Below are 27228 nucleotides of genomic sequence, written 5' to 3' on the forward strand. Positions count from 1 at the left end.
CTGGTCGGTTGGATCTCTACCACTGAGCCACCAGGCCCCCTCACCTACAACTCATGTTTATACTTCATTAATGATATATGTACCACTGACATTAAGTTGCAAAAATATGAAATTTGACGCATATTAATCAAAAGTCATACGCACATTTATGTCCACGTAACTGTTATTTCTGGCAGTTATTCTTCGTCTTTACAATCTATTAAAAACAGTGGGACCTTCAGAGTTATAGCAGTGATGACATACAGAACGGTGGCACTGTTCACCTCAGGTTTCTCATGTCCACTTATCCAAACATCAGCATCTCACTCGAAATGAGGATTTTTCACTGTTTTATTTACAGCACTTGAGGCTTGTCTAATGTACAGTTGTCATAAAGGTTCACTATATATATATTTTGTTACAGTATTTATGAATAATAAACAGGAAAAATATCTATTACTTTTTAATGACCTAAAAAGTAAACTATGCAAAGGCTGAAATGTAGTCACCCTGTTTCACTGGCTATAGATTGCTCCAGCTTGTCTTATTCAAGTATATTCATGTTCATGAAAAATAAATAAATAATCAGAAACACATGACTCACTATTCTAAAAAAAAAAAAGAAAAAAAAAAAGACATATATTGCAATATTTGATGGCACGTACCAAATGTAATATCATGGCTACTTTTGACAGACATCAAATACTTATAAACCAAATTCAAATACAGCAACACAAATATTCATAAACAAAAATCCAAACCACAGTTATAAAAGGGATTTGATTGAATTAATGAGTAGGAACAAATACTCTGAAGGTTTTCTCTCACTGTACAGTACCTACCAGTAATCTTATGCCCTTTGCTCCTGAGTGGTTAAGTGCAATGTGCATGATGTTTGGCTTTCTTGGATAAAATAGCAGTATTGTGTCTAAAAAAGCTGTGCTGTGTGTTACGTGACATAGCATGGGTGGCAGCTTTGGCCTTAGAGTCATTATTGTCAGTATGTAAAGTGTGAAACAAACAAACAAACAAACGATTGTGAGCAACTGTGATGTGTCCTCAGATCATTTTGTTCTTCTTTAATACCTCCAAGTACTGCTGTGTCGCCCTACTGACGGGATCCAGCTCCACCTTCGAGGCAGAGCCAACTGGGGAACAACGGGCAGATGCCACATCCAGCTCTGCTGTGGCTGAGGACCAGAGAGAGAGAGAGAGTGAGAGTGAGAGTGAGAGTGAGAGAGTGAGAGAGTGAGAGAGAGAGAGAGAGAGAGAGAGAGAGAGAGAGAGAGAGAGAGAGAGACCACACATTGAAACAGTGGCTACAAGTCACAGACGGCTACAATGCATTTCATTAGGAATTTTAACGAACTGTGAGGGTTTTCTGATACATCCAGCCATATTTGTGGACTCACCATTGTTTAATTCCTTTGATATGTTTCTATCTAACTCACTCTGCATCTGGAAAAAAAGGAAAGCCGTAGTTTCATGTATCTTCAACTGAAAAGCATATGGTTTAAAAGAGCAAAGATGCAGAGGTGAACTTTAACCACCAAACACAACACTATAGTAAACATATTTGAAATGAGACATTTCAATGAAAATTTGAAAAGTGTAAAAACACTGCAAGAAAACTTGAACTGTTGTGTGAAACACAGCAGGACATGCCAAGCATGCGAGATCTGCTTTAGTTTAGTTTGTACAGCTTATCTGATGTTCCCATTTAAAGCTTAGTGCAAGTGGCAAAAACATGGTACAAATATAGTTACCTGAGGTCACGTGTGTGTGACTTAAAGGGTACAAAATGCAGTTAAATTAGGATAAATGCTTTTTAAGAATCACGAGGCATGTAGAACTACAAAGAGGAAATTGGTAGGTGTGGCTCTTTAATAGTAATTATTATTAAGAGGCCATGTGTAGGCCATGTAATTTCTACTCCTCCAGTCTTCAGAGCATGGAGACAGTGAGTTTTTAGTTGGTGTACTAATCAGTTAACTAACCACCCTATGCAAAACCTAAGGTTTTTAATTATTTTATTTTATATGATGGTATTTTATATGGCTTTATATCCTGACGTTGACATTTCGTGCAATCTGGGCTTATTTTTATAGATTTTGCCAATAAAGGTTACAGTATAACATGTGTTATGTCAGGTTTGAGTATATGTTATGTGTAAATACTTTCCCTTTCATGTCCCTTTCCAGAGAACTCTTTTCATAATCAGTGTAACAATTTTCATTTATTTTTCCATCAACTGAAATTTCATAGAGTCACCTGAACATTTGCTGGTAAACTCCCAAAACCATCCAAAATCTGTTTTTCTACTGTGTGAAATATTGTGGTTTGCGTGTGAACAGAGCCAAAAGTATAGGTCCAGCAGAAGAGTGAAAGAAAGAGCAGCCAATCAGACACTGAGCTAAAAACCGTCTACACACCTGGTTATGTGTCAGGCTGAAGAGAAGAGAGATGAGAGACAGACTTTTGAGCTAGAAGCTAAAAGAGTAAGAAATAGAAGACAAGTTAGAAGTCCCACTTCCATCTAGACTAGAGGCGGAATGAAAAAGAAGTAGCAACTCTAGAAGTCTTTAAAAAATGAAAAGAGGAGGGTCACACAGACTTACTTTCTTAGTTAATGAAGCAACAACATATGAAGTCAAGGCCCAACGTTTCACCGTTGGACAATTTTAAGTAGGAGAATCTGAAACTGCTGTGACATAAGCTTTTTAGGTTTTTACGTTTTTTTCAATTTGTTGATGTTGGTTTTTTTTATTGTGGATTTAAACAAACCACATGTGATCACTTTGGTTTTTCACCAAAGGGTGACAAGTTTGCTTCCCTGTTATCCCATGAGGCCCTAAAGCATCCCGTTAAAAATTTTCTAAAAACTGAAGATTGTTTGAAAACAGCTTCCTTACCCTGAGGGTTTCTGAAAAACCTGACAAAAATGTAATGCTCACTAAAACCTCCGTTTCAGTCTCTGTAGCAGATAGAAGCAGGAAATTAAAAATGCTGGAAAGCTAAATAAACCAAAAAACAAATAGAGAACAAAAACTAATGTTTGGCAGTTTAACATAAATGGTACAGAAAAAAGCTAAGTGGCAGTGTATTATAAAAATTATTATTATTATTGAAAATTTTGGTTTATTGGTTTATTTTCTTTCACTGTAATGACGTTGTAATCAATCGGAACCGTCAATCTTTACCCCTGGCTAAAGACGGGGGTAACAGCTCTTAGTTTTCGATTCATTTGGGAATCCAACAAAGTTGCCAAAATCCTCCTTCTCAACAATCTTGCCTCTCATCAAATCGCTGATAATCTACACATGATAATCTAGTTCTAAAATGTAATCTTCTAATTCACTGTTGCTTGAAATCAGTCTTTTTGCACACCTTGTACTGTTAAACTGATCACGTGGCTTCTATATGCAAATCACAATGCTGTTTGTCATTGGGATTTGGAAGTGATGACATTGTCTAAAAAGCTCACACGTTGTATGTGGCTCAAGGGGTAGAAGCAAACAAATGTTGCTTCAGTTCTTCCTACCTAAGCAAAATCTTTGAACAAAATGCCTGCCACCAGCAGTTGCACAATAACAATGCTAAAATCCATGATACTATAGGAAAATAAAAAATGTCCACAACCCCCCCACATCAAAAAATAAACTACATAGAAATATTGCTCTGTAATAAAAAAAAATCATTTAATGACAGTACAGACCTTGGCCAGATAGTCCTCAACCCTGCTGCTCTGTCCCTCAGTCACAGGGCTAAGGGATAACCCCATGCCAAGGCTCCTGTTGAGGGGCCCCAGTGTGGCCCCATAATTTGCTGTGCCCAGTTCCAGGAAGGGCCCAGCAAGGCCACTATTAGTGATGGTGCTGGTCATAAAAGACCTACTGCGCTCATTGAGCAGCTTGGAATTGGCTTCTGCAAGACGACTGTTGGCCCTGTGAACAGGACGAAGCTAATTACTGCTGCCGGACCACCAACATATTGCATGTGCCGTCTAGAAATATTTAGATAGAATATATTCAATATTCAACATGCGGCTAAAACGGCATTTGATGATGGCCTTCTGACCTCTCCAGTTTAGCAGCCAGGGACTTGCGTAGGCGCAGCTCCTCAGTGTAGAGTTGGCGGTATTGCTCCAGCTCGGTGCGTGTGGAATCTCGTTGGTTGAGGCTGTCCTGCTGGGTGCTGCGGGCTCGACCCAGTTCCCCCTCCAGCTCACGGATCTTCTGTTCCAGCTGGGAGCGCAGGTTGGCCTCATTTGCTGCCTTAATCTGATCTAGTGCCTCCTGGGATGCTGCCTGGGACTGTAAACAGACAGACCTAAATTAAATCTCTTTCTTTTATTACACTGTTACTACACACCACTGTGTATACACAGAGATAAAATCATACTTGTAGCTTATGTCTTAGGGATATAGTACATCTACCTTCATTTAATAGAACTATGAATTTAAATTGTTTTTTGTTTTTTTAGGTCTATATATCCAGTATCTCTACTGAAAAAGTTACCTGCAGGAATAGGTTGACCTGTTCCAGTTTCTGTTGCAACTCCTGACGGACCCTTTCATCTGCATCACGGCGATACTGCTCCACCTGGCTCTGCTCCATCTGAGCAGCCTCCATTCGTCGTCTCAGGTCCAGCACCTCCTCCTCCAGTTGCCTCTTACTCCTCTCCAAGAGGTCATTGCTGTGACTCAAGCTCTTCAGGGAGGCCAGCTGATCCTTAAGCTCCCCATTAGCCATCTCTAGCTGGCTGCGACGGCACGCTTCCTTTTCCAGCTGCACCTGCAGATCGTCTACCTGAATACACAAAAACGACAAAAGAAACCTTTTAAGCAAAGGCTGCATGGAATCTAAAGACAGATTTTGTTACGGGCAGTGATGTATTCATGGTTTATAATGAAACACCAGCACCACGTAAAAAACACAAACCTTTTCTTTCATTCTGGCTCCCTCAGCAAGGCTGTGTCGGCCAAGGTCCATGCGTAGACTGTTCAATGGAGAGCCAAACTCCGCTCCACCAGTTTCCTGGTCACGGAGTTTCTTCTTTGCAGTCTTCAACAGAGTTCGCAGCCTAAAACACATATGCATACGTATGCATACAACAAAATAAGGTTCATTAGCAAATAAAGACAAAATCAGCCATAATTAATAGAACATACAAAAAAACACTAAACAAACACACGGACTGTGTGCATATGAGTATTGCTAATAACATGTTAAATACACCTTTACGCCTGATATGGACACAGGTGTCGCACAGCCACAAAGCCAGGAAAGACTGCGTTCTATTGGATAAGAGTTGTCTCTAAATAGTTGGATGAGGTACTGCCAAAGGTGAGGAGGTTGCAAGGAGGACGTTAAGAGTCACCTGTACATTTCTTTCTGAAGCTCAGTGTTTCTTTGCATCTCTTGGTTCAACCGTGAGTCTATGGCTTTCTTCTGCTCCGCAATTTTCTTGGCTTTCTTCTTTTCTATTTCCATCTGGAAAACAAGCAATAAGTCAATAACTCTAGAGATCCCAGTCGTAGTGGAGCATATTATAGGGCGGGCTGCCTATTTAATTCGTCAGATAACAGAATTATAGTGATCACCTGGGTGTTAAGTTCTTCTTTCTCTTTTTCAAGCTCTGCCAGGCGCAGTCCTAACTTAGAGCGACTCTTTAGTTCCTCCTCCCACAAGGCCTGAGAGTCCTGGGCTGTGTGGGACAGCATGTTTTGTTTCTGGACCTAAGAAAGGACAAAGACAAGCCCCTAAATTATTAATTATTATTACAAGTTAGTGAAATTTTATAATAATTATGTTGGCAGTGACCAAATGTTTTATACCAACGATATGCGGCCACTTCGGTCATTTGTTTAAACTGATCTATGTTTCTGTCAGTTTTGGAGAAGATAGATTTTTGCAAGTTTTACTGAAAGTGTAAGTTAAAGTCAGTTAAAGAGGAATAAAGACAAAAATGTTGTATCGCTGTCACAATCATCAGCTTGTTTTTTCTTTCGTATTTCTGGGTACTCAAATTTAGTACCTGCCTGCAGAGACTGGTCTACTACACAGACAACAAAATAGCACAAAATAGTTTTACTTAGCGAGGAACCAAAATATGCCACCAACCTCTCTACTAAGCTGGTCTTCTAAAGTCATCTTGCTGCTTTGGAGATGTGTAACCAAGTCCTCTAAACGACCTCTAACCTAAACAAATAGGAAAAACATTGTACAGAGAGTGTTTTAATGAGGGTGTTTCTGTCTCTGCTGCACTTGTCTTATTTTGCGTTTCAGGTAAAAAAGTTCAGAGGACACTTTAGAAGGAATTAAGGAAGGAATTAACATGCATCATGCAAGTTGAGAAAGACCACAGTAAAAGACCCCACACATCAAGATTGGCCTTCAAGGAAAAAAAAAACATTTAGACATTACCAAGCAGAATTCAAACTGCCAAGTCGTTACTTCCTCTGTATGTCTGGAACCTATAACCTAGATGTCAAACCTATGGCTGTCAGAATTGGCCAACAATGACATTTGGTTATAATATTCAAATATTTATTTTGCGCACTATGCCTGCCCCCACCATTGCATTGGTTCCCTGTAAACAACGACATACTAAACACTGCCCACCCCAGTGACTGCGTGACTTCTGACTGTATTGGGAATTCAAATTGAAAGTGAGATGTGTAAGTGCTACAGAGCTGAGATTTTATTGGATCCATACACCAAATCCAACCTCTCTCATCATCTAAATCCTTATGAACATAGTCTGTGCATCTGTCTGTCACCAGGACAGATGGAGATCAGTCAAACTGCCTTTGCCAGGATGAATTACAGCAGACATCTACTGGACAGAGCTCTCAGATAGGTTTATCAGAAAATCCAAACGGCAAACTTCTATTTTTTTTTAAAATCATATCTAATTAATTGATTTCTTTGATTTTATTAATCTTTCCCTGCCAGAACAATTATTACAGACACAGGTAAAGTTTGCAATGGCTTTTAACCAGAGAAAAAAGATCATTACAAATTAACCACCCTTTTAATTATTGGTTATAGTATAATTGGATCTTTTTTAAAGTTGAGGTGACACGTCGACCTAATCGATTACAAACATAGGTTGATTTACAAAACGTGCGCAAATAAACTTGTGTGGCAGCTTCTTTTCTCTGAGTCTGAGCGAGGACGGAGCTCAGCCAAGTGTCCCTGTCTGCAGCAGAGAGGAAGCAGACAGCTCAGGGAAAGGCAAAGTTACTCCGTAACTCGACCGGACAACATCAGTGCTCGTTCGGGTTCCAGCGTAAAAAACTCTCTGCAAATTAACAATCTATAAGAGGAAGTTATCAAAACACTCGGTAAACGATCAGAAATGTGATGAAAAGCAATAATTTCAGCTCTGCCCGCAGTTCCTGATCCACCTTCATATGTTCACCACAACCAGCTCGTTGGTTAACCGCTTATTTTGGAGTGAGTCGTTTTTCTTAAAACAAAGCACAATGTCAGCATTTCACTGCTTTGCCCTAAAACAGAGCTGAATAGACTAAAGATTGATATGTAATTGTGACTACGAAGTTAAACTCGAAATCTGCTGATAATACGAATTATGAATTTTAAGTCAAACTGATATTTTTGCTGTTAAAGTAGAGAAACTTAAGTAAACTGCAGCACATTCATTTAACTTGAACGGAACAAGCTCTTGCTTTAATTATATTGCGGGGGGACTTTATATTAGTATAAAAAGCGATTACCAGTTAAGACCGGCCTATTTTGGGGGGTAGGAATAATTCCTTGCATCGCATATTTTAATTTATTTTATTGAAATATAAATGATCCATGAATTAATATTTTTAGTAACTTAATTGTTACTATATTATATTATTGTATGATATTAGAAAAATAAATAGAGCCTAATGGGGAAATAATTGATAGATTAATCGATTCATTGAAAAATAATCGATAGATTAATCAACAACAACAAAAAAAATATATAAAAATGTTCTTCTCTTATTTCAAACCCTGAAAGTGACATTTTGTCACTCCTCCCCCTCATGCAGTGCATTCAGTGCAGCACAGCCGACAGCAGAGGTAGTGCTGCTTTTTAAACAATCGAATATTCATTTTTTACAATTTTATAACTATTTGAAAAAGCTTACACAAAAAGCCCGCAGACCCAAGTGCATTTCATTTTGTAAATACACACAGTATGATTGTTTGATTTCAGTCAATTTATTTAAAACGAACGAACACAAAAAAAGAAAATAGAAATAAATATAAATAGAAATAGAAATAAAACAAGCACACGGAGAAACTAGGCCTACATCTACAATACCAACCCCTCCTCCAGGTGAGCAGTCAGATAGCTGGAAAAAGATTGGATATCTTAAAAATGTAATAAAACCTTCATAATGTAAAATCAATTATTTGTCATCACAAGGGATTCTACCGACTTGATAGCAAAATATTAGATTTACATTTTTAGTCATAAAACTACTAAAAAAAAGGCCTCCCCAAACTCACCATCGCAGCTTCCTGAGCCCCTTTCTGAAGAGCCTCGATTTTGTTAGACTGTTGTTTTGCAGCAGCTTCCAGTCTGGCATTCTCTATCTCCAGTCTAACGCAAAATTATATTGAAACTGTATCACACATTTATACACTATCATAACATGTCAACACTGTAGGTTTTAGCACACTGAAAACATTGTGCTGTATTGACTTATGTTACAAGCCTTTAAATTTATATACAATTTAAAATATATATTTTTTTTTTATATGGCATTTAAAATAATTTGATTGCTCTTTCAATCCTAAGTGTGTGTAAACAGTATATGTTTATGAATACCTCTGCACAGCTTCCTCCAGCTGTTTGATGGTGGTATCACAGGTTGCTGAAGCAGACAGTGCCTCCTGGAGTTTCTGAGCAGCAGTGCTAAGTTCCTTTTCCCTTTCATCCAAACTGTTCTTTAGATTGTTAATACGTCTCTCAGCCTGCACAAACTGATCTTCGCTTTCCTGCAGCTGTAAGACAAAGACAGAGCATCCACCTTATCAACAATTAACGATGTTCCCAATGGACAGGAAGGGAGGGGGTCCACCTAAAAGTTTTACTAATAAGCCACTTAATTTCTGTATAACTTAAAGTGCTTTATAAACATTAGCACATCTAGTATAGGACATGTGGTGAGTATTTGTTGCCACAAGGTGGCACCATTCCATACTCATACCTTTCCTTTAATCCTGTCCAGGTCTTTGAGGAACCGAACCTTCTCTTCCTCCAGGTCATTACGATAGCGTGTGTTGACCTCAAGGGAAGCTTCACTCATTGACAGCTTCTTGAGTGAGTCAGCAAGCTCCTGCTGCAGCTGCCTCAGACTAATCTGTGCTCAAACAGAATCCAGAGAAAACAGCGGTTGGTGAAAAATAAAGTGAGATTTTTTTAAGAGGAAGCTAAAGTGGATCTAAAGGAAGAGGTTAGACGATCCTCTTTGCCTGCAGAGCCTTTTTCCTACCTCTCTTTCCCTCTTTTCTTCCTCTAACTTGTAGATCTGATCTCGGAGATCTGCAGCATTACTGGCAAGCTCCTTATTTCTTTCCTCCACAAGCTGCACCCTCTCTTCACAGTCAGAGCGGAGCTTGGACAGAATGTCACTAAAGCGTTCTTGGGCATCTGTCACAGCATGGTCCTTTGCAGCACCTTTGTTTTGGGCTTCCTCTAGCTGTTGCCGTAATAACATGGCCTCGCTCTGGGCTTGGGCTAGCCGTTCCTGTGTGGTCTCTTGGCGAGCTCCGGCACGACTAACCATCTCCTTCTCAGTATGCAGAGCTGTTTCCAGCTCCTTAATACGTGCAAGTGACTGGTCCTTCTCACGCTGTAGGACATCCAGCAGCAATCCTTTCTCTGTAAGTTGTAGTGTGACCCGATGGACCTCATTCTCCATACTGTTTGCATGAGCCTCTGCCTTAGCAAGCTTCTGGGATAGGTTGCTGACTGCCTCACGCTGACTGGCTGATTCACCTGTAGAAATAAAGGCAATACCAGATACAAACAAAGCCCCACTAAGGAAAAAAGTCAAAGAAAACACAGGGCAGCTCACACAATCAAAGAGTGGTGTGGTGTAAAGACTTTAGCATAACTTAGCATTACGTTTGTTTCATATAGCCAGTGCTGTGCATTCATTTAATTAATTTCTATGTTAGGTTTAAACGCCAAATTAATTGCCCGCCCACGTGGGATAGTAGTCTGTCCATTCATGAGTGGTATAACAGGTTTGGACCACTTGTGAATTTTGTTCGTACCTAAGACAATATTTGAAACATAAGAAAATCTGTTCATACGAGTGGTTCTTGCATGAGGCCCTTTTGTTTTCAAAACTGAAAATTGTAGTAAGAGGCCGATGGAATAATGACAATTGACTGAAATACAGCAACAGCTAATGTTAAACTCAACTATTGGAATGGAAATGCACAAATAAGAACATTTTATAAATGACACATAGAGATGTTGTGCTTGTTTGATAAATCACTTTCATGCAACGCACCCTGGTTGGGCACGCTTGAGGTATTGCAATATTTAGCTTAGAACACATTCCCACCACTACAAACCTGTGAGTCTGTCTTTAAGACGCTGATGTTCCTCTTTCTCTCGGAAAAGAGATTTTTCTGTATCCGAGTGAGCTGCCAGGCATCGCTCAGCCTCCTTTAAGGCTCCAGTCATGCGAGTGCGAGTGGACTCGACCTCTGCCTCCAGTGTTTCACGTGTATGCCGTTCATTTTCCAGGCGGGTTGTTACTATAGTCAGCTCAGACTTCAGAGCAGTCACCTGGTTGTTGCAGTTGAAGACAGTTTGGGTCAAGGCTTCGCTGTTAAGTTTGAGATCTCGCCGAGCATCTTCCAGCTGCTCTTTGAGGGCCTCGTTCTCCTCCAGAATGTGGCTCTCTTTGAGACTGCTGTTGGCCTGTGAACGCTCGAGGTCTGTCCTCAGGATGGTCAGCTGCTCCTGTAAGGTGTATGTGTGCTGGAGCAATTCCTTCTCCCTGTCACTGGCCTCGGTGAGCTGAGACAAGGCCTATGATAGAAAGATATGCAAGATTTGCATGAGAATTTGGACATGAAAAGGCATTTTCATATGGAGACAATATAGATAAATAAACACTTTCTATTTGCAACACATATTATAAATCACTGTAAATATATCAAGTGTTTTTGTTCATTTCCTAACACTTCTGAAGAGACACACATTAACTGATACAAACTGTTAAAACCTCTAAACTATATGTTATAAAACAATGAATACTAGGATTACCTCATTGCTTTTGCTCATATTTCTTTTGTTCTCCTCCTCTATCTCCTGCTGTTTACGGAGATGGCTACTGAGCAAATTCTCCTGCAGGGTCCGTGCACTGCGTTCCTGAGCCAGCAGCCTCTGCGCCTCTCTGTTATCTTCTTCAAGCTGGATGTTAACATATAACCCACTACCATTTCAATCATGTACACATCAAACAACAACTGGACAAAGTCAAGTACCATCTCTCTACATCCTCAGTCACTGCTGGGCCCAGGATTATTAATGCAAGTAAACATACATGATAACCGACACCAATACAACAAAAACGGCATTAAAAAAAATTGTAAAAGTTTGTTTAAAAGAAAAAAGTTCATTGTTTATAAAAAAGTTTTATGAACAGTGTACCTGTTTCATGTTGTTGACCAGTGTTCTCATCTCCAGCTCCAGGTTCCTGAGGGTGAGCTCCACCTTCTGTTTCTCCTGAACCTCTAATTGATGCTGCTCCTCCGACCTCCGTAGCTTATCTTTGGAAGAGTTGTACATCATGGTGGCATTTCGGCGATTTTCCTGCTCCTGTTTTAGCTGAAATCTTTGCCAAGTGACATATAAAAAAAGGACAGTCGATAAGTTAAAAAAAAAAAGTAACTTTATTTATAAAATACACAGTTCTTACTTTAGGTTTGTGACTTCAGTTTGTAATTCCAACTGGTTGCGCTCCAAGGCAGACTTAACATCTTTAACTTCCTCAAGGGAGGCCCTCAACTCGGTCCTCTCCATTTCCAGTTGGCTAGCCTTGTCTGACAGGTAACCATGGCGACTCCTGGCCTTTTGGATGGAGCGTTCGTATTCATGGAAAATGTTCTGCAACTTCACCATGCTTCTAGAGTCTTTGAAAAATACAATAATATGTTGGAGTCTACAGCAGAGCTCTGGATATCACCAGTTAATGAGAAAGATGGATTATGAGCATATAAGCATTTGAACCACTACCTAAAGTGGCCGAATCTAGCTTCTGAATAAGGAGGGAAGCATGACGATAGCCTGAAGTGGGAGAGTCCGTGTCATCTGTGGCCGTATCTGATGACTGAGTAAGTTCATCAAGGTCTTCTGCCAACTCCACTTCGTCAGGGTTCTAAATTTCAACGGAGGTCCTAAGATTATTCCCATTCTCATTCTATATTGTGTACTCAACCTTAAGCCCATCCAGTCACTGAGAGAATTTGTGCTTTACCTCGATTTTCTGTTGTCCACTGGTTGGCAACCTTATTTTAAAAAAAATGCAGGGCAGAAAAACAGAATTATAGGCCACATAGACTCATGGTAGGTGAGTTGCATAAAAGAGCAGTATAATGGTATAATGCAGTATACTATCCCATTTTTTGAAAACCAATGGTTAGTCAAGCAACTATGCGGGGGTGGGGGGATAATAAATATCTATCAAAATGTTCACCCACCACCATTATTTTTAAAGGTTGTTTTACACTGAATGCAAAGTTAATTTCCAATTTATTTTTGACAAGTGAATTTGAAAGCTGGACTGTCATCTTAGAACTTACAAAAAAACTTTCTCTTGTGTCTCTTTTTCTTTACTCAGGTCCGTAAGTTTATAACCTTAATTTGCTCTCACATCCACTCAGTCTTTCACTTTTCAACTGATGTGTAATCGTGCTTCCTGTAGAAATCACTTTGTATTCAGTCTAAACACACTTTATGGGTTAGTGTCATAGAGGTATTGATACAAATAATTTGCATACTGCATATATATATATATATATATATATATATATACCTTCCTTCATCATCCGACACTTCACTTAAAGTGCTATCGTCAAACACAGAGAGGGGATCTCCATTAACAAGGGTGTTGGTCTGAGGGGCTCGGCCTTGCTGGGCCCCTCTGACCAGCTCCATTTGTAAGTTCCCCTCTACAGCTTTTCCCTCCTGTTTGTTGCTATTGTAGGTCTGCTGGAGTGGGAGATGTAATTGCACTGGTGTCACGCTGGTGCTATGGAGAGCAATAAACCTGACAGTCAATGAGTTGTGACAGATATAATTTGGGGTCATTGGAGGCATTGTTGAAAAAGTTTGTTAAATGAAATCAGTTCAGAAATCAGAAATTTAGACTGAGCTATTGAAGGTGTCCCTGAAAATTAAATTGAGCTATCGCAAGGACTGTAATGTCTTATCTAGATGAGGATTGTGGATGTTTTAAAAACATAAAAGCAATGGTTTACAATTGACAAATATAATGGCCTAAATATATGCAAAAGTCAAATAATTCTTGCCTTTTGATGGCTGCAGGCGGCGGCTCCTGCTGAACTGCACAAGCTTGACTTGACAGGAATCCTAAACTGGTCTCAGGTTTCTCCGTACCTACTTCTTCAAATGCTGTAGCAGCAGTATCCCATAAAGCACTGGATTTTTCCACCTGCATTGCAGTTTTTGTTGTCTCTTGGCCAAACTGAAAAGACAAGGGCAAACATTTAATAATTGGACTTGACAAAAAAAACTCCCTAAGCTGTTGGAGCCAGCCTTGTAAGATGCGTGTTGGGGCAGCTACTTCACCATACATAATTTATCATCACCCTTCCCTACAGAGACCTAACACCTTAGTGTGGTTTCTCTATTTGTTGTTCTATATAAATTTTTTCACTTACAGGGATATGATTCCATTCACTGGAATGTTGTAGCAAACATTAAAAACTACAGACTACGAAGATACTATTCTAGCAGAGATCTTTTCAATTCTAAAACTACAATATTATGATATCAATAAAATGTATACGATAGAATAATGGTCGCCTTTTAATTCATGTCTAACAAATTATACTGTATGTAGCCAAAAAGTTGCTTAGGAACAGCTGTTCATATTTTGCACATTTATCTCCATTTTAAATTTGGATTAAAATAAATGTTGATTATTCTGCATGCAATAATCCATATAATAAAGTAAAAACACTTTTTTAAAACTGTTGCCAATGTATTAATAATCAAAAACTCAAACTGAATTCCAAATTCAAATTATATTTACAATGCAGTCAAAGGTGCAAACAGAGAAAGTGGATGAAATCAGGGAATTTTTAAAAGACTAACTTTAGGAAAAGATTCATTTAATACATCAACATGTCATAACCATCACAGCAGCACTATTTAAGGGCAAAAAAAAGGCCATTCTTAGTGCATTCTTCACACCACATTACCTTGAAAGAGAGAACTTATATAACAGCAATATTCAGTGTAAAGATACATGCAAATCCATGCAAAATGAAAGTCACCTCTAAATTACATCACAGACCTTTGTGTAGTTATGGTGCAAAATCAAGAATGGCAGTACAAGTCTTTCTGAGTTCAAATGCACGTAAAAATGTTAGTTAAATGGAAGATATCATTAAGGCGGTTTACGTGAAACTATAAGGAGAGACATGCGGGATCGAGGCTTATATGGAACAGACGTATTTAGACATTGTACATAACTGTCTAATAAACAGAGACATGAGATCCTATTTATGGCCAGTTTGGAGTTCATGAATAAAAGAAGAAAAAGAGGAAGAGATGCAATCTAAAAGGGACTATAGGAGAGGCGGCCATCTTCTACCTTTTTCTGGAGTTGGGTCTTTTCTTTCTCCAAATCCAGGAAGACAACCTTCAGCATCCCTACCTCAAGTTTAAGTCTTTCCTTGTCCTCTTCTAGCTCTTCATCAGAGACACCAGGGGCATATGCTGAATGTCTTCTTAATTTGCTGAGGCTAGACGCGTAACATTCCTCAGGATCCTCTTCTGGACACACATTGTTCTTCTCAGACTCATCTAGATCAGACATGGTATCTTTCCACATAGGGTCCATCCGTTGTTTGGGAAACAGCGCAAGATTGGGCTCATTTTTAAAGAATGAGCCACAGTCAACACCAGACATGGATGTTGTTTGAACATTAGTAATTACTTTGGTAGCATGATCCACGTTGCTCTGTCTCTCGGCTGTAGTGTGGTGAGGTGAAGAACTACTCTCCTCCAGCCCTACACCAGTGAGTTCATCTGGTTCCCGATAATTATTTCTCTTACAAGCCCGGGATCCACTAACCTGTGACCTGTCTTCACACACAGAGTTGTCAGTTGACTCAGAGTCTTCTAATCCAGACTCCCTCTGCTCAGGTATCGTGAGAAGGACAGTACTCCTTGCTCTGGTTGTGGGGCGCACAATGATTTCCCCTGCTTCTTCATCACTTGAGTCTTCTTCTGCAGAAGTAGATTCAGCTGTGGCCTGTTGCTCTTCAGTGACATCTTTGGCAGGAAGGCTTGATTTGCACAGTTCGCCAAATTTCTCCTTTAATTCACATGCAACATTCTTGAAGGTGGCTTTTACCTCCCTTTTCTCAACCTCTACCCAGAGCTTCTCGTAACATTTCTCCCATGGTGCGTTATCCCCAGCTTCACCTCCTTCTGGACTGCATTGATCTCTTACATCGTTATCCTTTTCTCCACTGCCAGAGTCCGCATGGCCAGACGAGCATAGCTTATCTAACTCACATGTGTCTACTGCATCATATTTCTTTTTTTGATGGCATGAGTGGACAGGAAAAATACAAAACAGAAAAGACAACAATGGAAAATCCTAATTTTGATTTTGAGTAAAATGAAAATGATTATGAATTATGTAAAAGTATGATATTTCACATCCATATCACTCCGTATTTGCAGTATGATGCTAGCAAATTACCTAACCTGTTTCATTATGTAAATCAGCACAACTGACCACAAGCAAAATTAACCAAATTTACCATAAACATATGGTAATAATATGATAGTAACTATAATCTCTGGATATTTCTCACCTTTTGTTGCTGATTGTCAGTCTCTATGTTACTTTTACTGTCTCTTGCCATCGATGAGAGTTCAGGGGAACCTACGAAGGAGACAGGGAGACTTTGTCTAGAGCATGTGGTAGGTGTACACAAAAATACTTTTATATAAAGGCTAACGAGCCTAACCTGGTTTAGTTGCATGAATATCAGCTATTTGTTGCAGATGATTGTCAGTTTTTGTTTTATTATAGGATGTTGAATTGTCTGGTTCCCAATCAGATTCTGAATAATGGCAATTCAAAGAGAAAAACAGAAAATTACATGTTCACATCTTTTGGAAGAAAGGTACACTGTAACTATGCACGGTCAATGTAAATAAGAGCACTGACAATCTTTCTACATTTACCTTCTTCACTGTCTGGTTTCTGAAGCAACACCTTTCTTGCTCGTGGTTGAGGATGAGGCAAATCATGAGGGGGTGTACTGGGCAGTTTCTTGTCAGAGCTGAGGAACCTTTGAGGTTTCAGGGGTGCTTCTGGAGCAATGCATTCATCCTGTTCCTTAACAGGGGAATTAGAGTTTTCTGGTAGCTCCTCAAATCCAGGGGAGGCAGCCATTTTGCAGCCAGGCAGGGTTCTCTTACTAGTGGTACTTGCTGAGTCCCAGTCTGATGCATCTATGTAATTAATCCAAAAAGATATGGGTCAGTGAGCACAATTTGACAATGAGCTTTGTGAACATAAGAGGCTAGTTTAGTTTGGGATATCCACTATACTGCCGCACAGCAGTCTGTCAAACTAGGATTTTAAAGGAGGTTGTACAGAAACAGTGCGTAAAGTTCTAATGTAATCATTCATGTCTACTAACCTGCCTTATGAGCTTCAAAAAGTGTGATGACAGACAACATACCCAAAGGCAGAAAAGTCAGTATTTCAAACAGATATAGCACTTCAATCAAGTAGCTTCTAAGTATGTGAACATGAAGTTTGAATAATGCTGGTGGGTTTCAGCCTTTTAACACAAGTGGTTACTGATCTATTTACAGAAATCTACCAGAAGTTAAAATATATGTCAGCTTACCCTCAAGATCATCAACATCACCTAGACCAAGCTCCTCCATTAAGTCTGTTAAAAAAGAACAGTGTCATGTTCAAGACAAATAGCCCTGCTTGAAATATTGTAACTTCTCCAGCGTTTAGAATTATGACATTAAATAATGTTCTATTTACCAGATTTCTGGTTGTTATCCCCTTCAAGTTTGCTCATAACACTAAGTGGTTCCCATTTTGTTCTCTCAGTCTAGTAGAGAAAGAACATTGCTATGACATTGATTCAAACAGACCAAAATGTCTCATCTAAGCCATTTCGTTGCTAAGCCTACCTCTTTCTGTACCATATCATCTTTAGAAACAGGTTTGCCTCCATTATCATCATTATTGTTGTTTTCAGCTGCAAGAAGAAATGTCTGTTATATTTTAGACAATACTTTTTTTTTTTTTTTTTTTTACTTTTTTGTTTAGAAAAAAAGAATTCTGATGAACCTGGATGCATTCCCATGCAAATAAGCTCATGATTAATAAGCATGAAGATACATGGTTAGGCAGGACAAGCATTAAATTCTGTCTTGTGGTTTTACTTGGATACAAGTTCCGAATCAGCCAAGAAAGCTAAGAAAAACCGTAGTCACTTTTTCACAGAATTTGAGGCAACACACACAAAATCCATGAAAGGTAATAAGAACCTGTGGAACCTTGAGTTAAAATAAGAAAGGAAACTAACAAACAAACAAACAAAAATACCCAAACAGAACAACGGTTTGAATGTAGCAGGCATGATGGAGAGGTGTACGCTGCATGCTTTCTCTTTTTGTGAACATGAAACGATGGTCAGGCTTTTTGAACAGTTAACATGCTGTTCCTCAAACCTATGAGTCAAGACATTGCATACCCTCTCCCTGGCTGCATCTTGTCCTGCCTACACTCCACCGAGGCTCTAGAACTGTCATCCTATTGCCTCCCCCTCTCAAAAAAGAGGGAATATAAAACAAGTCTAGAAAAGAAATTTTACATCGGAAAGGTGGTTTTAATTGACAGATACACTGCAAGATACCGCATTACAATAACATATTATTTTGAATGAAAACAGAAAAATTTAACTGAATGCTTTCAAAACACCCAAGCACTATCAGGTAAGGTTGCACTATTTCTGCAGCATGAAATGGTGCCTGGAATGATTGCTGCCAATTATAACTTAAAAAATAAAAAAAAAAAAAAGAAAGAAAGAAGAGAAATAAATAAAATAGACCCACTTTCTTTATTATCTTCTGTGACAGTGATCATCTCATCTTGAGCCCGTGTATGCAAATGCTGTTTCTCTTCATATGGCATGCTGGGGTTTTCAGAATGGGTCTTAAAGAGAAAATCAGTCTGTGAGAAAGGTTTGGGCAACAATGGCAACCTATGTGGCATTGCCAATTTTGTCCTTAATTTACCTCCGAGTCCCAAGAATCCTGCTCTTCCTCGCCCTTCTCTAGACCCAGCTCAGACAGAAAATCTATTCAACAGGTGTAGATGAATTAAACTGAAAAACTGGACAAGAAACACTGAAAACTGGGTAGAATTTCTTACACAGGGCAGCAGATATAGATAATTTAGAAATAAAACTGTAATGATGCAGTCACTTCCCAATTAGGTTTGATCAAAGATCATTTCAAAATGAACATTTTACAATGTCATTAAATATGGGCTAGCATATCTGTTTTCAAAAGTAATTATTCAGGAATGTGCAGTTGTTGCAAATTAGCATGCATGTGTAGGGCAAAGCCATATTGTATCGCATAAAATCCATGTCGTCAAAGAAAATGATTTGCCTATTACCTCTTTTCTTGTCTTTAAAGACTTCCGTCTCATGAACAGGTGATGCGGTGTCAAGAGAGTCTCTACCTTCTTCAGGCTGATTGTAATGATCGGAGATGCCACCTTCCCCCACATCTCTCACATCCTCTATTTCCTCATCATCATCATCATCCTCGCCCTCAGAGGAGTCTTGTTTCTGGGTAAAAAACAAACAAACAAACAAAATGCACTTATGGTTATATATTTTTATTTTGACATGGCGTCTGTGATGAGCTGCATAGCAGCAGGCAAATTGAAACAAGCATCTGAATAAATGAATGGGGTGTTTTGAAAGTGTTGGCACAGCTACGGTGTTTACAGAGGCTTCTTTGAGCAACCGCAATACAACTATAATCTGTTCTACCCCCATTTCACCTCATTAACATGCCCTTCAAGGTCTGGTTGCTCTTGGCTTGTCATGCCTATGCCCTCTGCCTCATCAGGAGACTTTAAATCCACATCATCTATGTCAGTCTGAGGTATAGCTTCACATGAAAATAAGGAGCCGTCTGGATCAAGGCCTTCACGTGCAGTGAGATCTTTAGTAGGTGGGCTACAACAAATCACTTCCTGATTCGGTTCTTCATCATGGTCATCGGATGAAACTCTTGGCTGAGAAATGACTGTACTTATACTTTTAAGTGTAGTCGATGCGGTTAATTTATCCTTAGGCTCTTCAGTGTTATCTGAATCTCGTACAACCGACGCTTTGGCACTGACAAAATCGTACTGCAGCTTTTGGTCCTTGCTGTCAGAGTCTTCACTTGTCTCAATGTGTCTGCTGGGACCGTCTTTCTTAACGCCAACCGGGATGTCTTCCTCTGGCCTGTTATACTCTACAGCCTCATTTTCAGTGTCTTCATCTCCATTATTATCACCTGGTCCAGCTTCTTTCTTCAAGACATCGTTACAGTCTACAACTATATTCTTTGTTTTTTGCTTTCCTGACTCATAACTTTCATCTTCATCATCCCAACTACTATCAGAACCTTTCTCATTTTCTGACTCAAATTTTCCACCCATTTTTGATATTGGACTTTCAGATTCAACATCACTGTTAACAAGTATTTGGTTTCTGGCTTTTTCATCCTCAGGTGCTAGCAATACTGCAGGGAAAGGATTATTTGGCTCTCTCTCAATATCTTCATCTTCATCTTCACAGGAACCATCTGGACACTGCCGCTCTCTTGTCCGATTTGCTGTTACAACACTGGCTTTGGAAACTGGTGACACCACTTCATCTTTAGAGCCATTATCATTTTCGTCATTATTTTCAGATGAAGAATCCCACTCTGGTTCATCTACTGTTGCTTGATCTAGTTTGTTTTTTGATCGAGGAGACCTAGGTGAGCATAATCCTAAAGATGATTTAAGCTTTTCTGTCATTTGGTTCACAACTTCTGATGAATCCCATGAGGTGTCCTGCTGGTTTTCATGTGATGATTCAAATTGTAAATCCAATGCTTGAACATTCATTTTTTGATCAACAGTTTCTCTGTTAACATCATCTTCATTGGTTAAATCAGTGTTACTGTCCTCTAATGAGGAGTCCCATGAGGACTTTTGTTTCTTGTCTCTAAATGTCTCTTTTTTTGATTTACAATCAACTACATGAACACTATCTCTACTTTCAGCCTCAGGTAACACATTTATTCGATTAGCATAGACTGTGGGACAAAATCCCTCTATTTGATTGTCCTCTTCTTCATCACTGTCATTCCACACCGTTTCACCACTGTTTTGTTTATTGCTCCAGGAGTTAGCATCCTCCTCCTCGCTTTCCAAATCTTCCTCCTTAACCTTCCCAGGTGAATTAATCCCTGTGCAAGGCATGAATGGTATGGGGCCTTGTGCTGCACCCAGGCTGGGATCTATGTTTCGGTCTGGTGACCATGTGCATTCCCTCCCAACGCTGTCATCTTCATCAGAAAATTTTGACTCTACTCTAATGGCTGAAACGACACAATCCTCCTTGACATTTAATGTTGCAGGAAATAAATAACTTCCAGCTGGGCAAACAACGTCACTATTTTGAGTCTCTGTTATGGCGTCTTTCTCTGAAGCATCTACATTATCAATATTAGATCCACTGTTGCAAGAGAAGACAGTAGTAGGTACATTTTGAGAATCAGCCCTTTCGATAACTTCAAGGGCACCACTACCCTTTTTTATAGGTTCACAATCAGTGGAACTGGCCTCAACAGAAGCCACACTATTATAATTATCTTCCTCCTCAAAGTCAATCTCTTCATCATCCTCTATACAATCTTCCTCTTCACTTTCCTCTTCTTCCTCATCATCATCTTCATCAGTTTCCTCTTCCTCCTCTTCTTCATCCTCCTCCTCCTCATCTTCTTCTTCTCCGTCCTCCTCATCTTCTTCTTCTTCTTCTCCATCCTCCTCCTCTTCTTCTTCTCCTCCATCCTCCTCCTCTTCTTCTTCTTCTCCTCCAACTTCATCCTCTGCTTCCGGGCTTCCCACATGGGAGCCTAATCCTTCTTTACAGCTTGAAATCTGTCCTGAGTGTCTGCTACTCCCCTGCTCAGCTGTGCTGTCTCCTTGTGTTAAGCGTTAATAAAAGAGAGAAGAAGGAAAGAAAGACGTCATAGAAATGCAATGACACAATTTCAACACAAATATTATACCTCTCTATAGGTTGGAAGAGGAGTGGATGTCATCTGATGTGTTTTGGATAGGGAGGAAAAAGGATCTACTGGGTGCTGCAGAGCTTTGCTGGGTGGTAAAGCTTTTAGGAGGGATGGAAATCTCTGGTCTCTATTCTCACTCTCTGGCTCAGATTCTGTACCACTCAGGGATCTGTCAGGCATTACAGATGCTACAGGGCAGATGGGGGATAAAAGATTACAATCATCAAGTATGGAGAAACACTAAGAGGTGAATTAAGCTAAAAGTTTCTCATTACCTTCTCCCTTTTTAAATGCAATCATTTTCTTTAGGTTTACTTTTTGTCGTTTCTGAAAGTCAGCACATCAAATATTGGTCAGAACAGAGTTTTGGATAAAGCAAAAACACACAAAAAAAACACTAAAAAAACTATTACAAACCTTTTCAATTAAAATTGATTCATCTTCATTTTCTGACGAAGGCCATTCATCTGCAACACTTTTAGAAACCCTGAGGAAAAACAAAAGTTTCAGCTGGGAAGTTTATTGTGACGGTAAGTTGCAGCAGCAACACAAAGATTGTGCTCACCGACTGAGTGACTCGGACTGAGAATTGTCTTCAAAATCTGCAATAAAACAGAAGTTTTACACTTAACACTTAACCTCGAAAATGTACGTGTCATATTTTCATATTAAAACTGACAAACATCAAGATATTAAGCACATCTAAACTTAAAAAGAACACAAGTTATGGTGCTTACAATGTAAGCAGCATAAAAATGTGCTTTCCTGAAAACAGGTGTAGATAGAAAGCAAACATTATCATAATCACTTATGATCTTAAATGACAAACAGTTTTCAGCCTCTGACTGATTTCTTTAAACAAAGCTCATCTAAGCAAGGTAATACCTCCCCCTGCTTCATTTTCTCCATGCTCTAGATCCAGTCAAGAGGTAATGCATGAGGAATAAATGGAATAACCAAAGTCAATAATGAACAGACAACAATAATAATGTCCTCACACAACTTTCATTTAATAGTATTGAAAACATAACTTTCTAACCATCTTTGTCAGTGGCCGGGCCTCCCAAAGAAAATCCTACTTCAGCATCTTGGGAAGGGCTACCCAACAGGTTTTTTTTTTTCTTTTTGCTCAGACCCGGATGTAACAGAGAGGACCCATCATTCATCTGGGTGCCATGCTCAATGATCAGGAGGGAACACCTACAAGAGAGTCGAAACACTTAAAAATAATTGCAATAATTGCAAAGGATACAATTTTAAAGAAACAACTTAAAACTAGAAAAAGCATTTTCAAAAAGAAAAAGCACTGAATTTCCATGCAAAGCTGAAAAAGGCTTAAAATAGCTGAAATAGCTGAAAGTTTTGCTTTTGCTTAAATAGCAGAAACAAAATGTTGCTTCCTTATTTACTAATTGTGTGCCGTCAGAGATTATGTCATTGATTATATTATCAAAGCAAATTTTAAAAAGTATAAAACTCTAAAAAAAAGTATAAAACATTAAAAAAGCCGTATACACACATTAATGTCCTTTATAAACTAAACGTTTTGAAGTTTGAATGGTGTTTCTTGCTGAAAGTATGCAAAAGTAGTTAGGCGCCAAAAAAAACTTACAGAAGGCAGAAGTCAATAAAAACAACAACAAACATTAAGATTTTCATATAGATAAACAAAATAAACCTCAAAACAAATTAAATTGCTAAATTTTTAGCTCTGGTAGTTAGTAAATTACAAAAAAATACAACTGTAGGAAAACAAGTGCAAGGAGATAACTCACGGATGATGCCCATTCGTCACTGCATAATCATCAGCTGACCACCCTTTGGTGTCCTTTAGTGTAATATCTGCATCAAACCGCAAGAGAAGTCGTAACATGCAAATTTGTCCATTGCCAGCAGCTATCATCAACGGAGACCTAAGTTAAAAATCAATCACAGAAACCTGATTAAATTTAATTGTGCAACATTCAAATTATTAACCATGTACCAAAAACGTGTCATTGTTTAGCACCAACCTTTGGTCTTGGTCCCTATAATTCACATCAGCACCCTCCTTTAGGAGAAACTCAGCCATGTCAATATGGTCCTCACGGACTGCCACAGTCAAAGGGGTAAATCCCTCCTAAAAATAAACCCCCGACCAACAACAACAGCTGAGATCTTTGTATTTTATTTTTGAATATCTTATTTACTGTAGCCTGCAGACACACATTACGTAGCATGTGAGATCTATTTAGGAATTTAATAAGCACAATACATATTTTTTCTAAGTAAAGGCACAAATCTGTACATCATTACATAATTTAAATATTATTAATGGCTCTGTTCTATTTTCGTGTACTTTACCATGTGCAGTGCACAATACCATTGTGGTGTAAAACCAGAAGTCATTAAGAGGTCCTACATAACTATATTTATTTATTGCTATTCATTGATTTTTGTTGAAATATTTCGTATAGCAACATATTCCATATGCTATCAAAACCCAAGGTGTCTTAGCTGATTGTGCCGACAATTCCAAAACATTTAGTAATATGACAGTAGTTTGCATATTTGGCCTGAGGCTGAGAAATTGTGTACTCATAAACAAAAACCCCAAATCACCTTGTTTGGTGCATTGATCGCAGCCTCACGCTGCAACAGGAGGACAGCAGTGGAGATGGATGGGATGTTGGCTGCTAAATGTAGGGCTGTATTGCCATTGATGTCCACCAGGTTAGGCTCAGCGTTATTCTCCAGCAGTATACTTGCACAGTACTCATGCTGGCCCTGTACTGCCTGACATAGTGAAGAATTGACATAAATGCTAAAACAAGTCTTAAAACAATGTAGGAGAAAAACAGCAAACTTCACATTGTCTTGCAGTGGCATCAACCAAGATTACCTTCATTAAGGCGGATCTATTTTGATTGTCACATAAGTTAAGCTTGGCTTTGTTCTCAACGAGGAATTGGACCACCTCAACATGTCCACTAGCACAAGCAATATGAAGTGCAGTCCTGTAACAGAATAGTAGAGTTTCTCAAATAAAAGCTTTCTTGTTCTTTCTAAACACTTGCACAGAGCTATTTTTTACAGCTATTTTAACACATGCCTTGATTTGCTAGTTTTTCCATACAAACAACACAATGTTTTCAAATTTCCCTAATTTTAGTGCAGAACCTGACACATTGTATTCATGATATATACAATGGGTTCCAGGGTTAATCACAATAGTTTTAATTATGTAACCTTTCATTTATCTAGCAGATGAAGCTAGCAACTAAAAATAAGCACATTCAAAGGTAATATCACCATAAATAATAGTTTCACTAACTGTTTCAAAATCTCTTAATTTCTTTAGGAAATACCTAGTATGCTAGTTACTGGTATGCAACATTGTTTTGAATACTGCATAATGTTTATTTAAGTGTTTTAGAACGTTTATGGCTTTAATTTTAAAATGGGTCAATAAATCTTGGTTGTTGAAATATTTCGAAGACACAGAAGTTCAACACCTATTTTTCCCCCTTTAAAAGGTGTTGTGCAAATTACCTAAAGTTCTCCACTTACACGACTCAGTTACATCTGACATACACTAATTGTAAATGGTAACTGGATCCTACATTGAAACATAAGTAGAAATAACCCTGGAGTGTTGCGTATATTTTACGTTGTTCTTAAAACAGCTGGCAGTTTGCTTTTTTATTTTAATCAACTAATGCATTAAACAAAGAATGACTGTAACTATACCCTATAAGTAGTAGTTAACAGAGTTAATTTGCTTCCTTGACTAACATACACTGAACTGCGCATGAAAACTGTGGAAAAGTGAGAGGAGGTAAGAGATTATGACATTTTATTAAACCACTGAAATGGACAGCATTACAAAGATGAAGCAGAAAAAGCAATGAACGTTTGAAAGATGCTGCAGCATTAAAGGAGCAAGTGTTTCAACCCCACTTACCTGTTCTCTTTGTCAAGTTGATTGAGGTCATTCTTTTTAGCAAGATGCTTCAACTTTGCCAAATCACCTACTGAAGCAGCCTTGTGAACCTTCCCAAGGTCCTTTTCTTTCAATTCATAGCCAACAGAAAGAACACTTCCACTGTCAGGGGTCCCAAACGAGTGCTTCTTTTTCTTTGTAAAGCTGAATATTTTCTTCATTGTACAGAGCAGCACAACATTGCCCTTGCACTGCCACTACCTGCTACTAATTTGGTGCTGGAGGATCACCGCAGGAGTCTCTCCCATTCCTAAAAATAAAGCGGGCAAAGCGGATTAAAATCGTACCGCAAAGTAGCACGAATGTTGTTCCTCACACAGTAACATAAAGTGACGAAGCTTTAGATCATGTAGCCCTATGGAGGGCCAAGCTTGTTAGTTACTTAAACGTGGCATAAGGTGACAGTAAACACAGTTGTCATTTAGCTAAAGGTCTACGTCAGGAAAAGCTAAGCTACGTGGACTCTCAGTTTTTTGACCGTACCTTACACCCGGACGTCATTTAGCGCAAAGGTTTGACAAAGCGTGTACGCTTTCCATTCATACACACACACCGATTTTGATTCAATTAACATGCACAGAAACGAACACATCCAAGTTTACTTACGCTACTGTGCGTTGTATATATACATATATATAGATGTAGCAGTTTTTTCTTGTGGAATGTTACCATGGTAACTGACGGTACAAATTGTACAGTATGCTAAACAAATTTGCTAATGTGCAGAAATACATAAACATTAAAAGATTTAGCGCTTTTATGCAGCACACAATACACCTACTATTGCAGTATTTTAAGAAAACCTACGTTTTGCCCATGGTAATGTAAAGCTTCCATTTCGAAGTATTTGTTGCCTAGCAACATTACCTAGCTTCCGTGCTGCGCCTCCCACGTCGTCACTTTACAAATGATGCAAGCCGCCACATTTAAACAGGATTTGTAGCCGCGTCGACCACAGCGGGGACTGTCGCCACATGTTTTTTACTGCCAAATCTAATTTGCAAGATTCGGCTCGGTTCAAAGATTGCTGCTCTTCCAACTAGCGTGTAGGAGACGTTACGTAAAAACAAACGGTAATCCAGCTAACTTAATGCTAATTAGCAAATGCTAAAAGAAAATCTAAGATGAGGTGAGTACATAACTTTGAACGTCATACAAAACAAATATGCACTATTGTCATATTCTAACTCGTCAATTCATGCGTGTAATTTCTGTTAAGTATAGTAATTTACAGTAATAACTTCTAAACAAACCTGTTGATTGTAAGAGTCAGATCACTACCACAAAGCTAACGCTAAGGATGTACAGATAAGCATGCTGACTGATAGGTTCCCAACGCACTAATCAGAAACGAGTTTGGGTTGACGACTACCTCTATTGACCAATGGGCAGATTCGTTTTGTGTAAAAGGTTGGTTTACGAGGCATTTCTGTGAGGCGAAGAAGCCATGTTGTGTTGTGACAAGTGGTAACCACAAGATGGTGACATTTGTCTTGAAATAATATGCTTGTCAACGGCAAAGAGGTACGATCTGAGGAGTTCAACATTCAAACTGGCTGCTGTCATGGTTACGTGCATTTTTCTAATTGTCAACTCAGTTAGGGCGCATAAAATGTAAAATGTAATATAAAAAGAAAGTATAAAATTAGTA

General features: G+C 38.9%; 1 protein-coding gene across 13 annotated transcripts; it reads right to left on the reverse strand.

The window, feature by feature from the left end:
- Window positions 1–316: 316 nt before the first annotated feature.
- si:ch211-272n13.3 (ankyrin repeat domain-containing protein 26) lies at window positions 317–26906 on the reverse strand. Of its 13 annotated transcripts, XR_010914210.1 has the most exons (46): window positions 26445–26906; window positions 25539–25827; window positions 24477–24591; window positions 24197–24370; window positions 23608–23714; window positions 23371–23508; window positions 22635–22795; window positions 22481–22507; window positions 22161–22197; window positions 22013–22082; window positions 21871–21922; window positions 21593–21783; window positions 18930–19104; window positions 18545–18606; window positions 18362–18461; window positions 18001–18102; window positions 17435–17502; window positions 17283–17352; window positions 17134–17178; window positions 16460–16729; window positions 16240–16335; window positions 16084–16154; window positions 14850–15800; window positions 13540–13715; window positions 13044–13259; window positions 12486–12516; window positions 12245–12386; window positions 11928–12141; window positions 11660–11843; window positions 11273–11419; window positions 10573–11035; window positions 9480–9985; window positions 9195–9347; window positions 8813–8988; window positions 8491–8584; window positions 8292–8333; window positions 6103–6180; window positions 5583–5717; window positions 5360–5472; window positions 4921–5062; window positions 4498–4788; window positions 4057–4292; window positions 3695–3923; window positions 2412–2469; window positions 1392–1437; window positions 1079–1169 (listed from the first exon to the last, which is right to left on the reverse strand). XR_010914210.1 is itself a non-coding variant. In XM_067501865.1 (45 exons), the coding sequence occupies exons 2-45, from the start codon at window positions 25736–25738 to the stop codon at window positions 1039–1041; spliced, it is 7164 nt and encodes a 2387-aa protein (XP_067357966.1). In that variant the 5' UTR covers window positions 25739–25827; window positions 26445–26906; the 3' UTR covers window positions 317–1038. The 13 variants fall into 13 exon arrangements, 12 of the variants coding, with proteins under 12 accessions (XP_067357966.1, XP_067357962.1, XP_067357961.1 ...); XM_067501865.1 differs by lacking the exon at window positions 2412–2469 and having other exon boundaries at window positions 317–1169; window positions 14913–15800; XM_067501861.1 differs by lacking the exon at window positions 2412–2469 and having other exon boundaries at window positions 317–1169; window positions 8307–8333.
- Window positions 26907–27228: the final 322 nt, after the last annotated feature.

The sequence above is a fragment of the Channa argus genome, chromosome 4, assembly GCF_033026475.1.
Source record: "Channa argus isolate prfri chromosome 4, Channa argus male v1.0, whole genome shotgun sequence".
Lineage (NCBI taxonomy): Eukaryota > Metazoa > Chordata > Actinopteri > Anabantiformes > Channidae > Channa > Channa argus.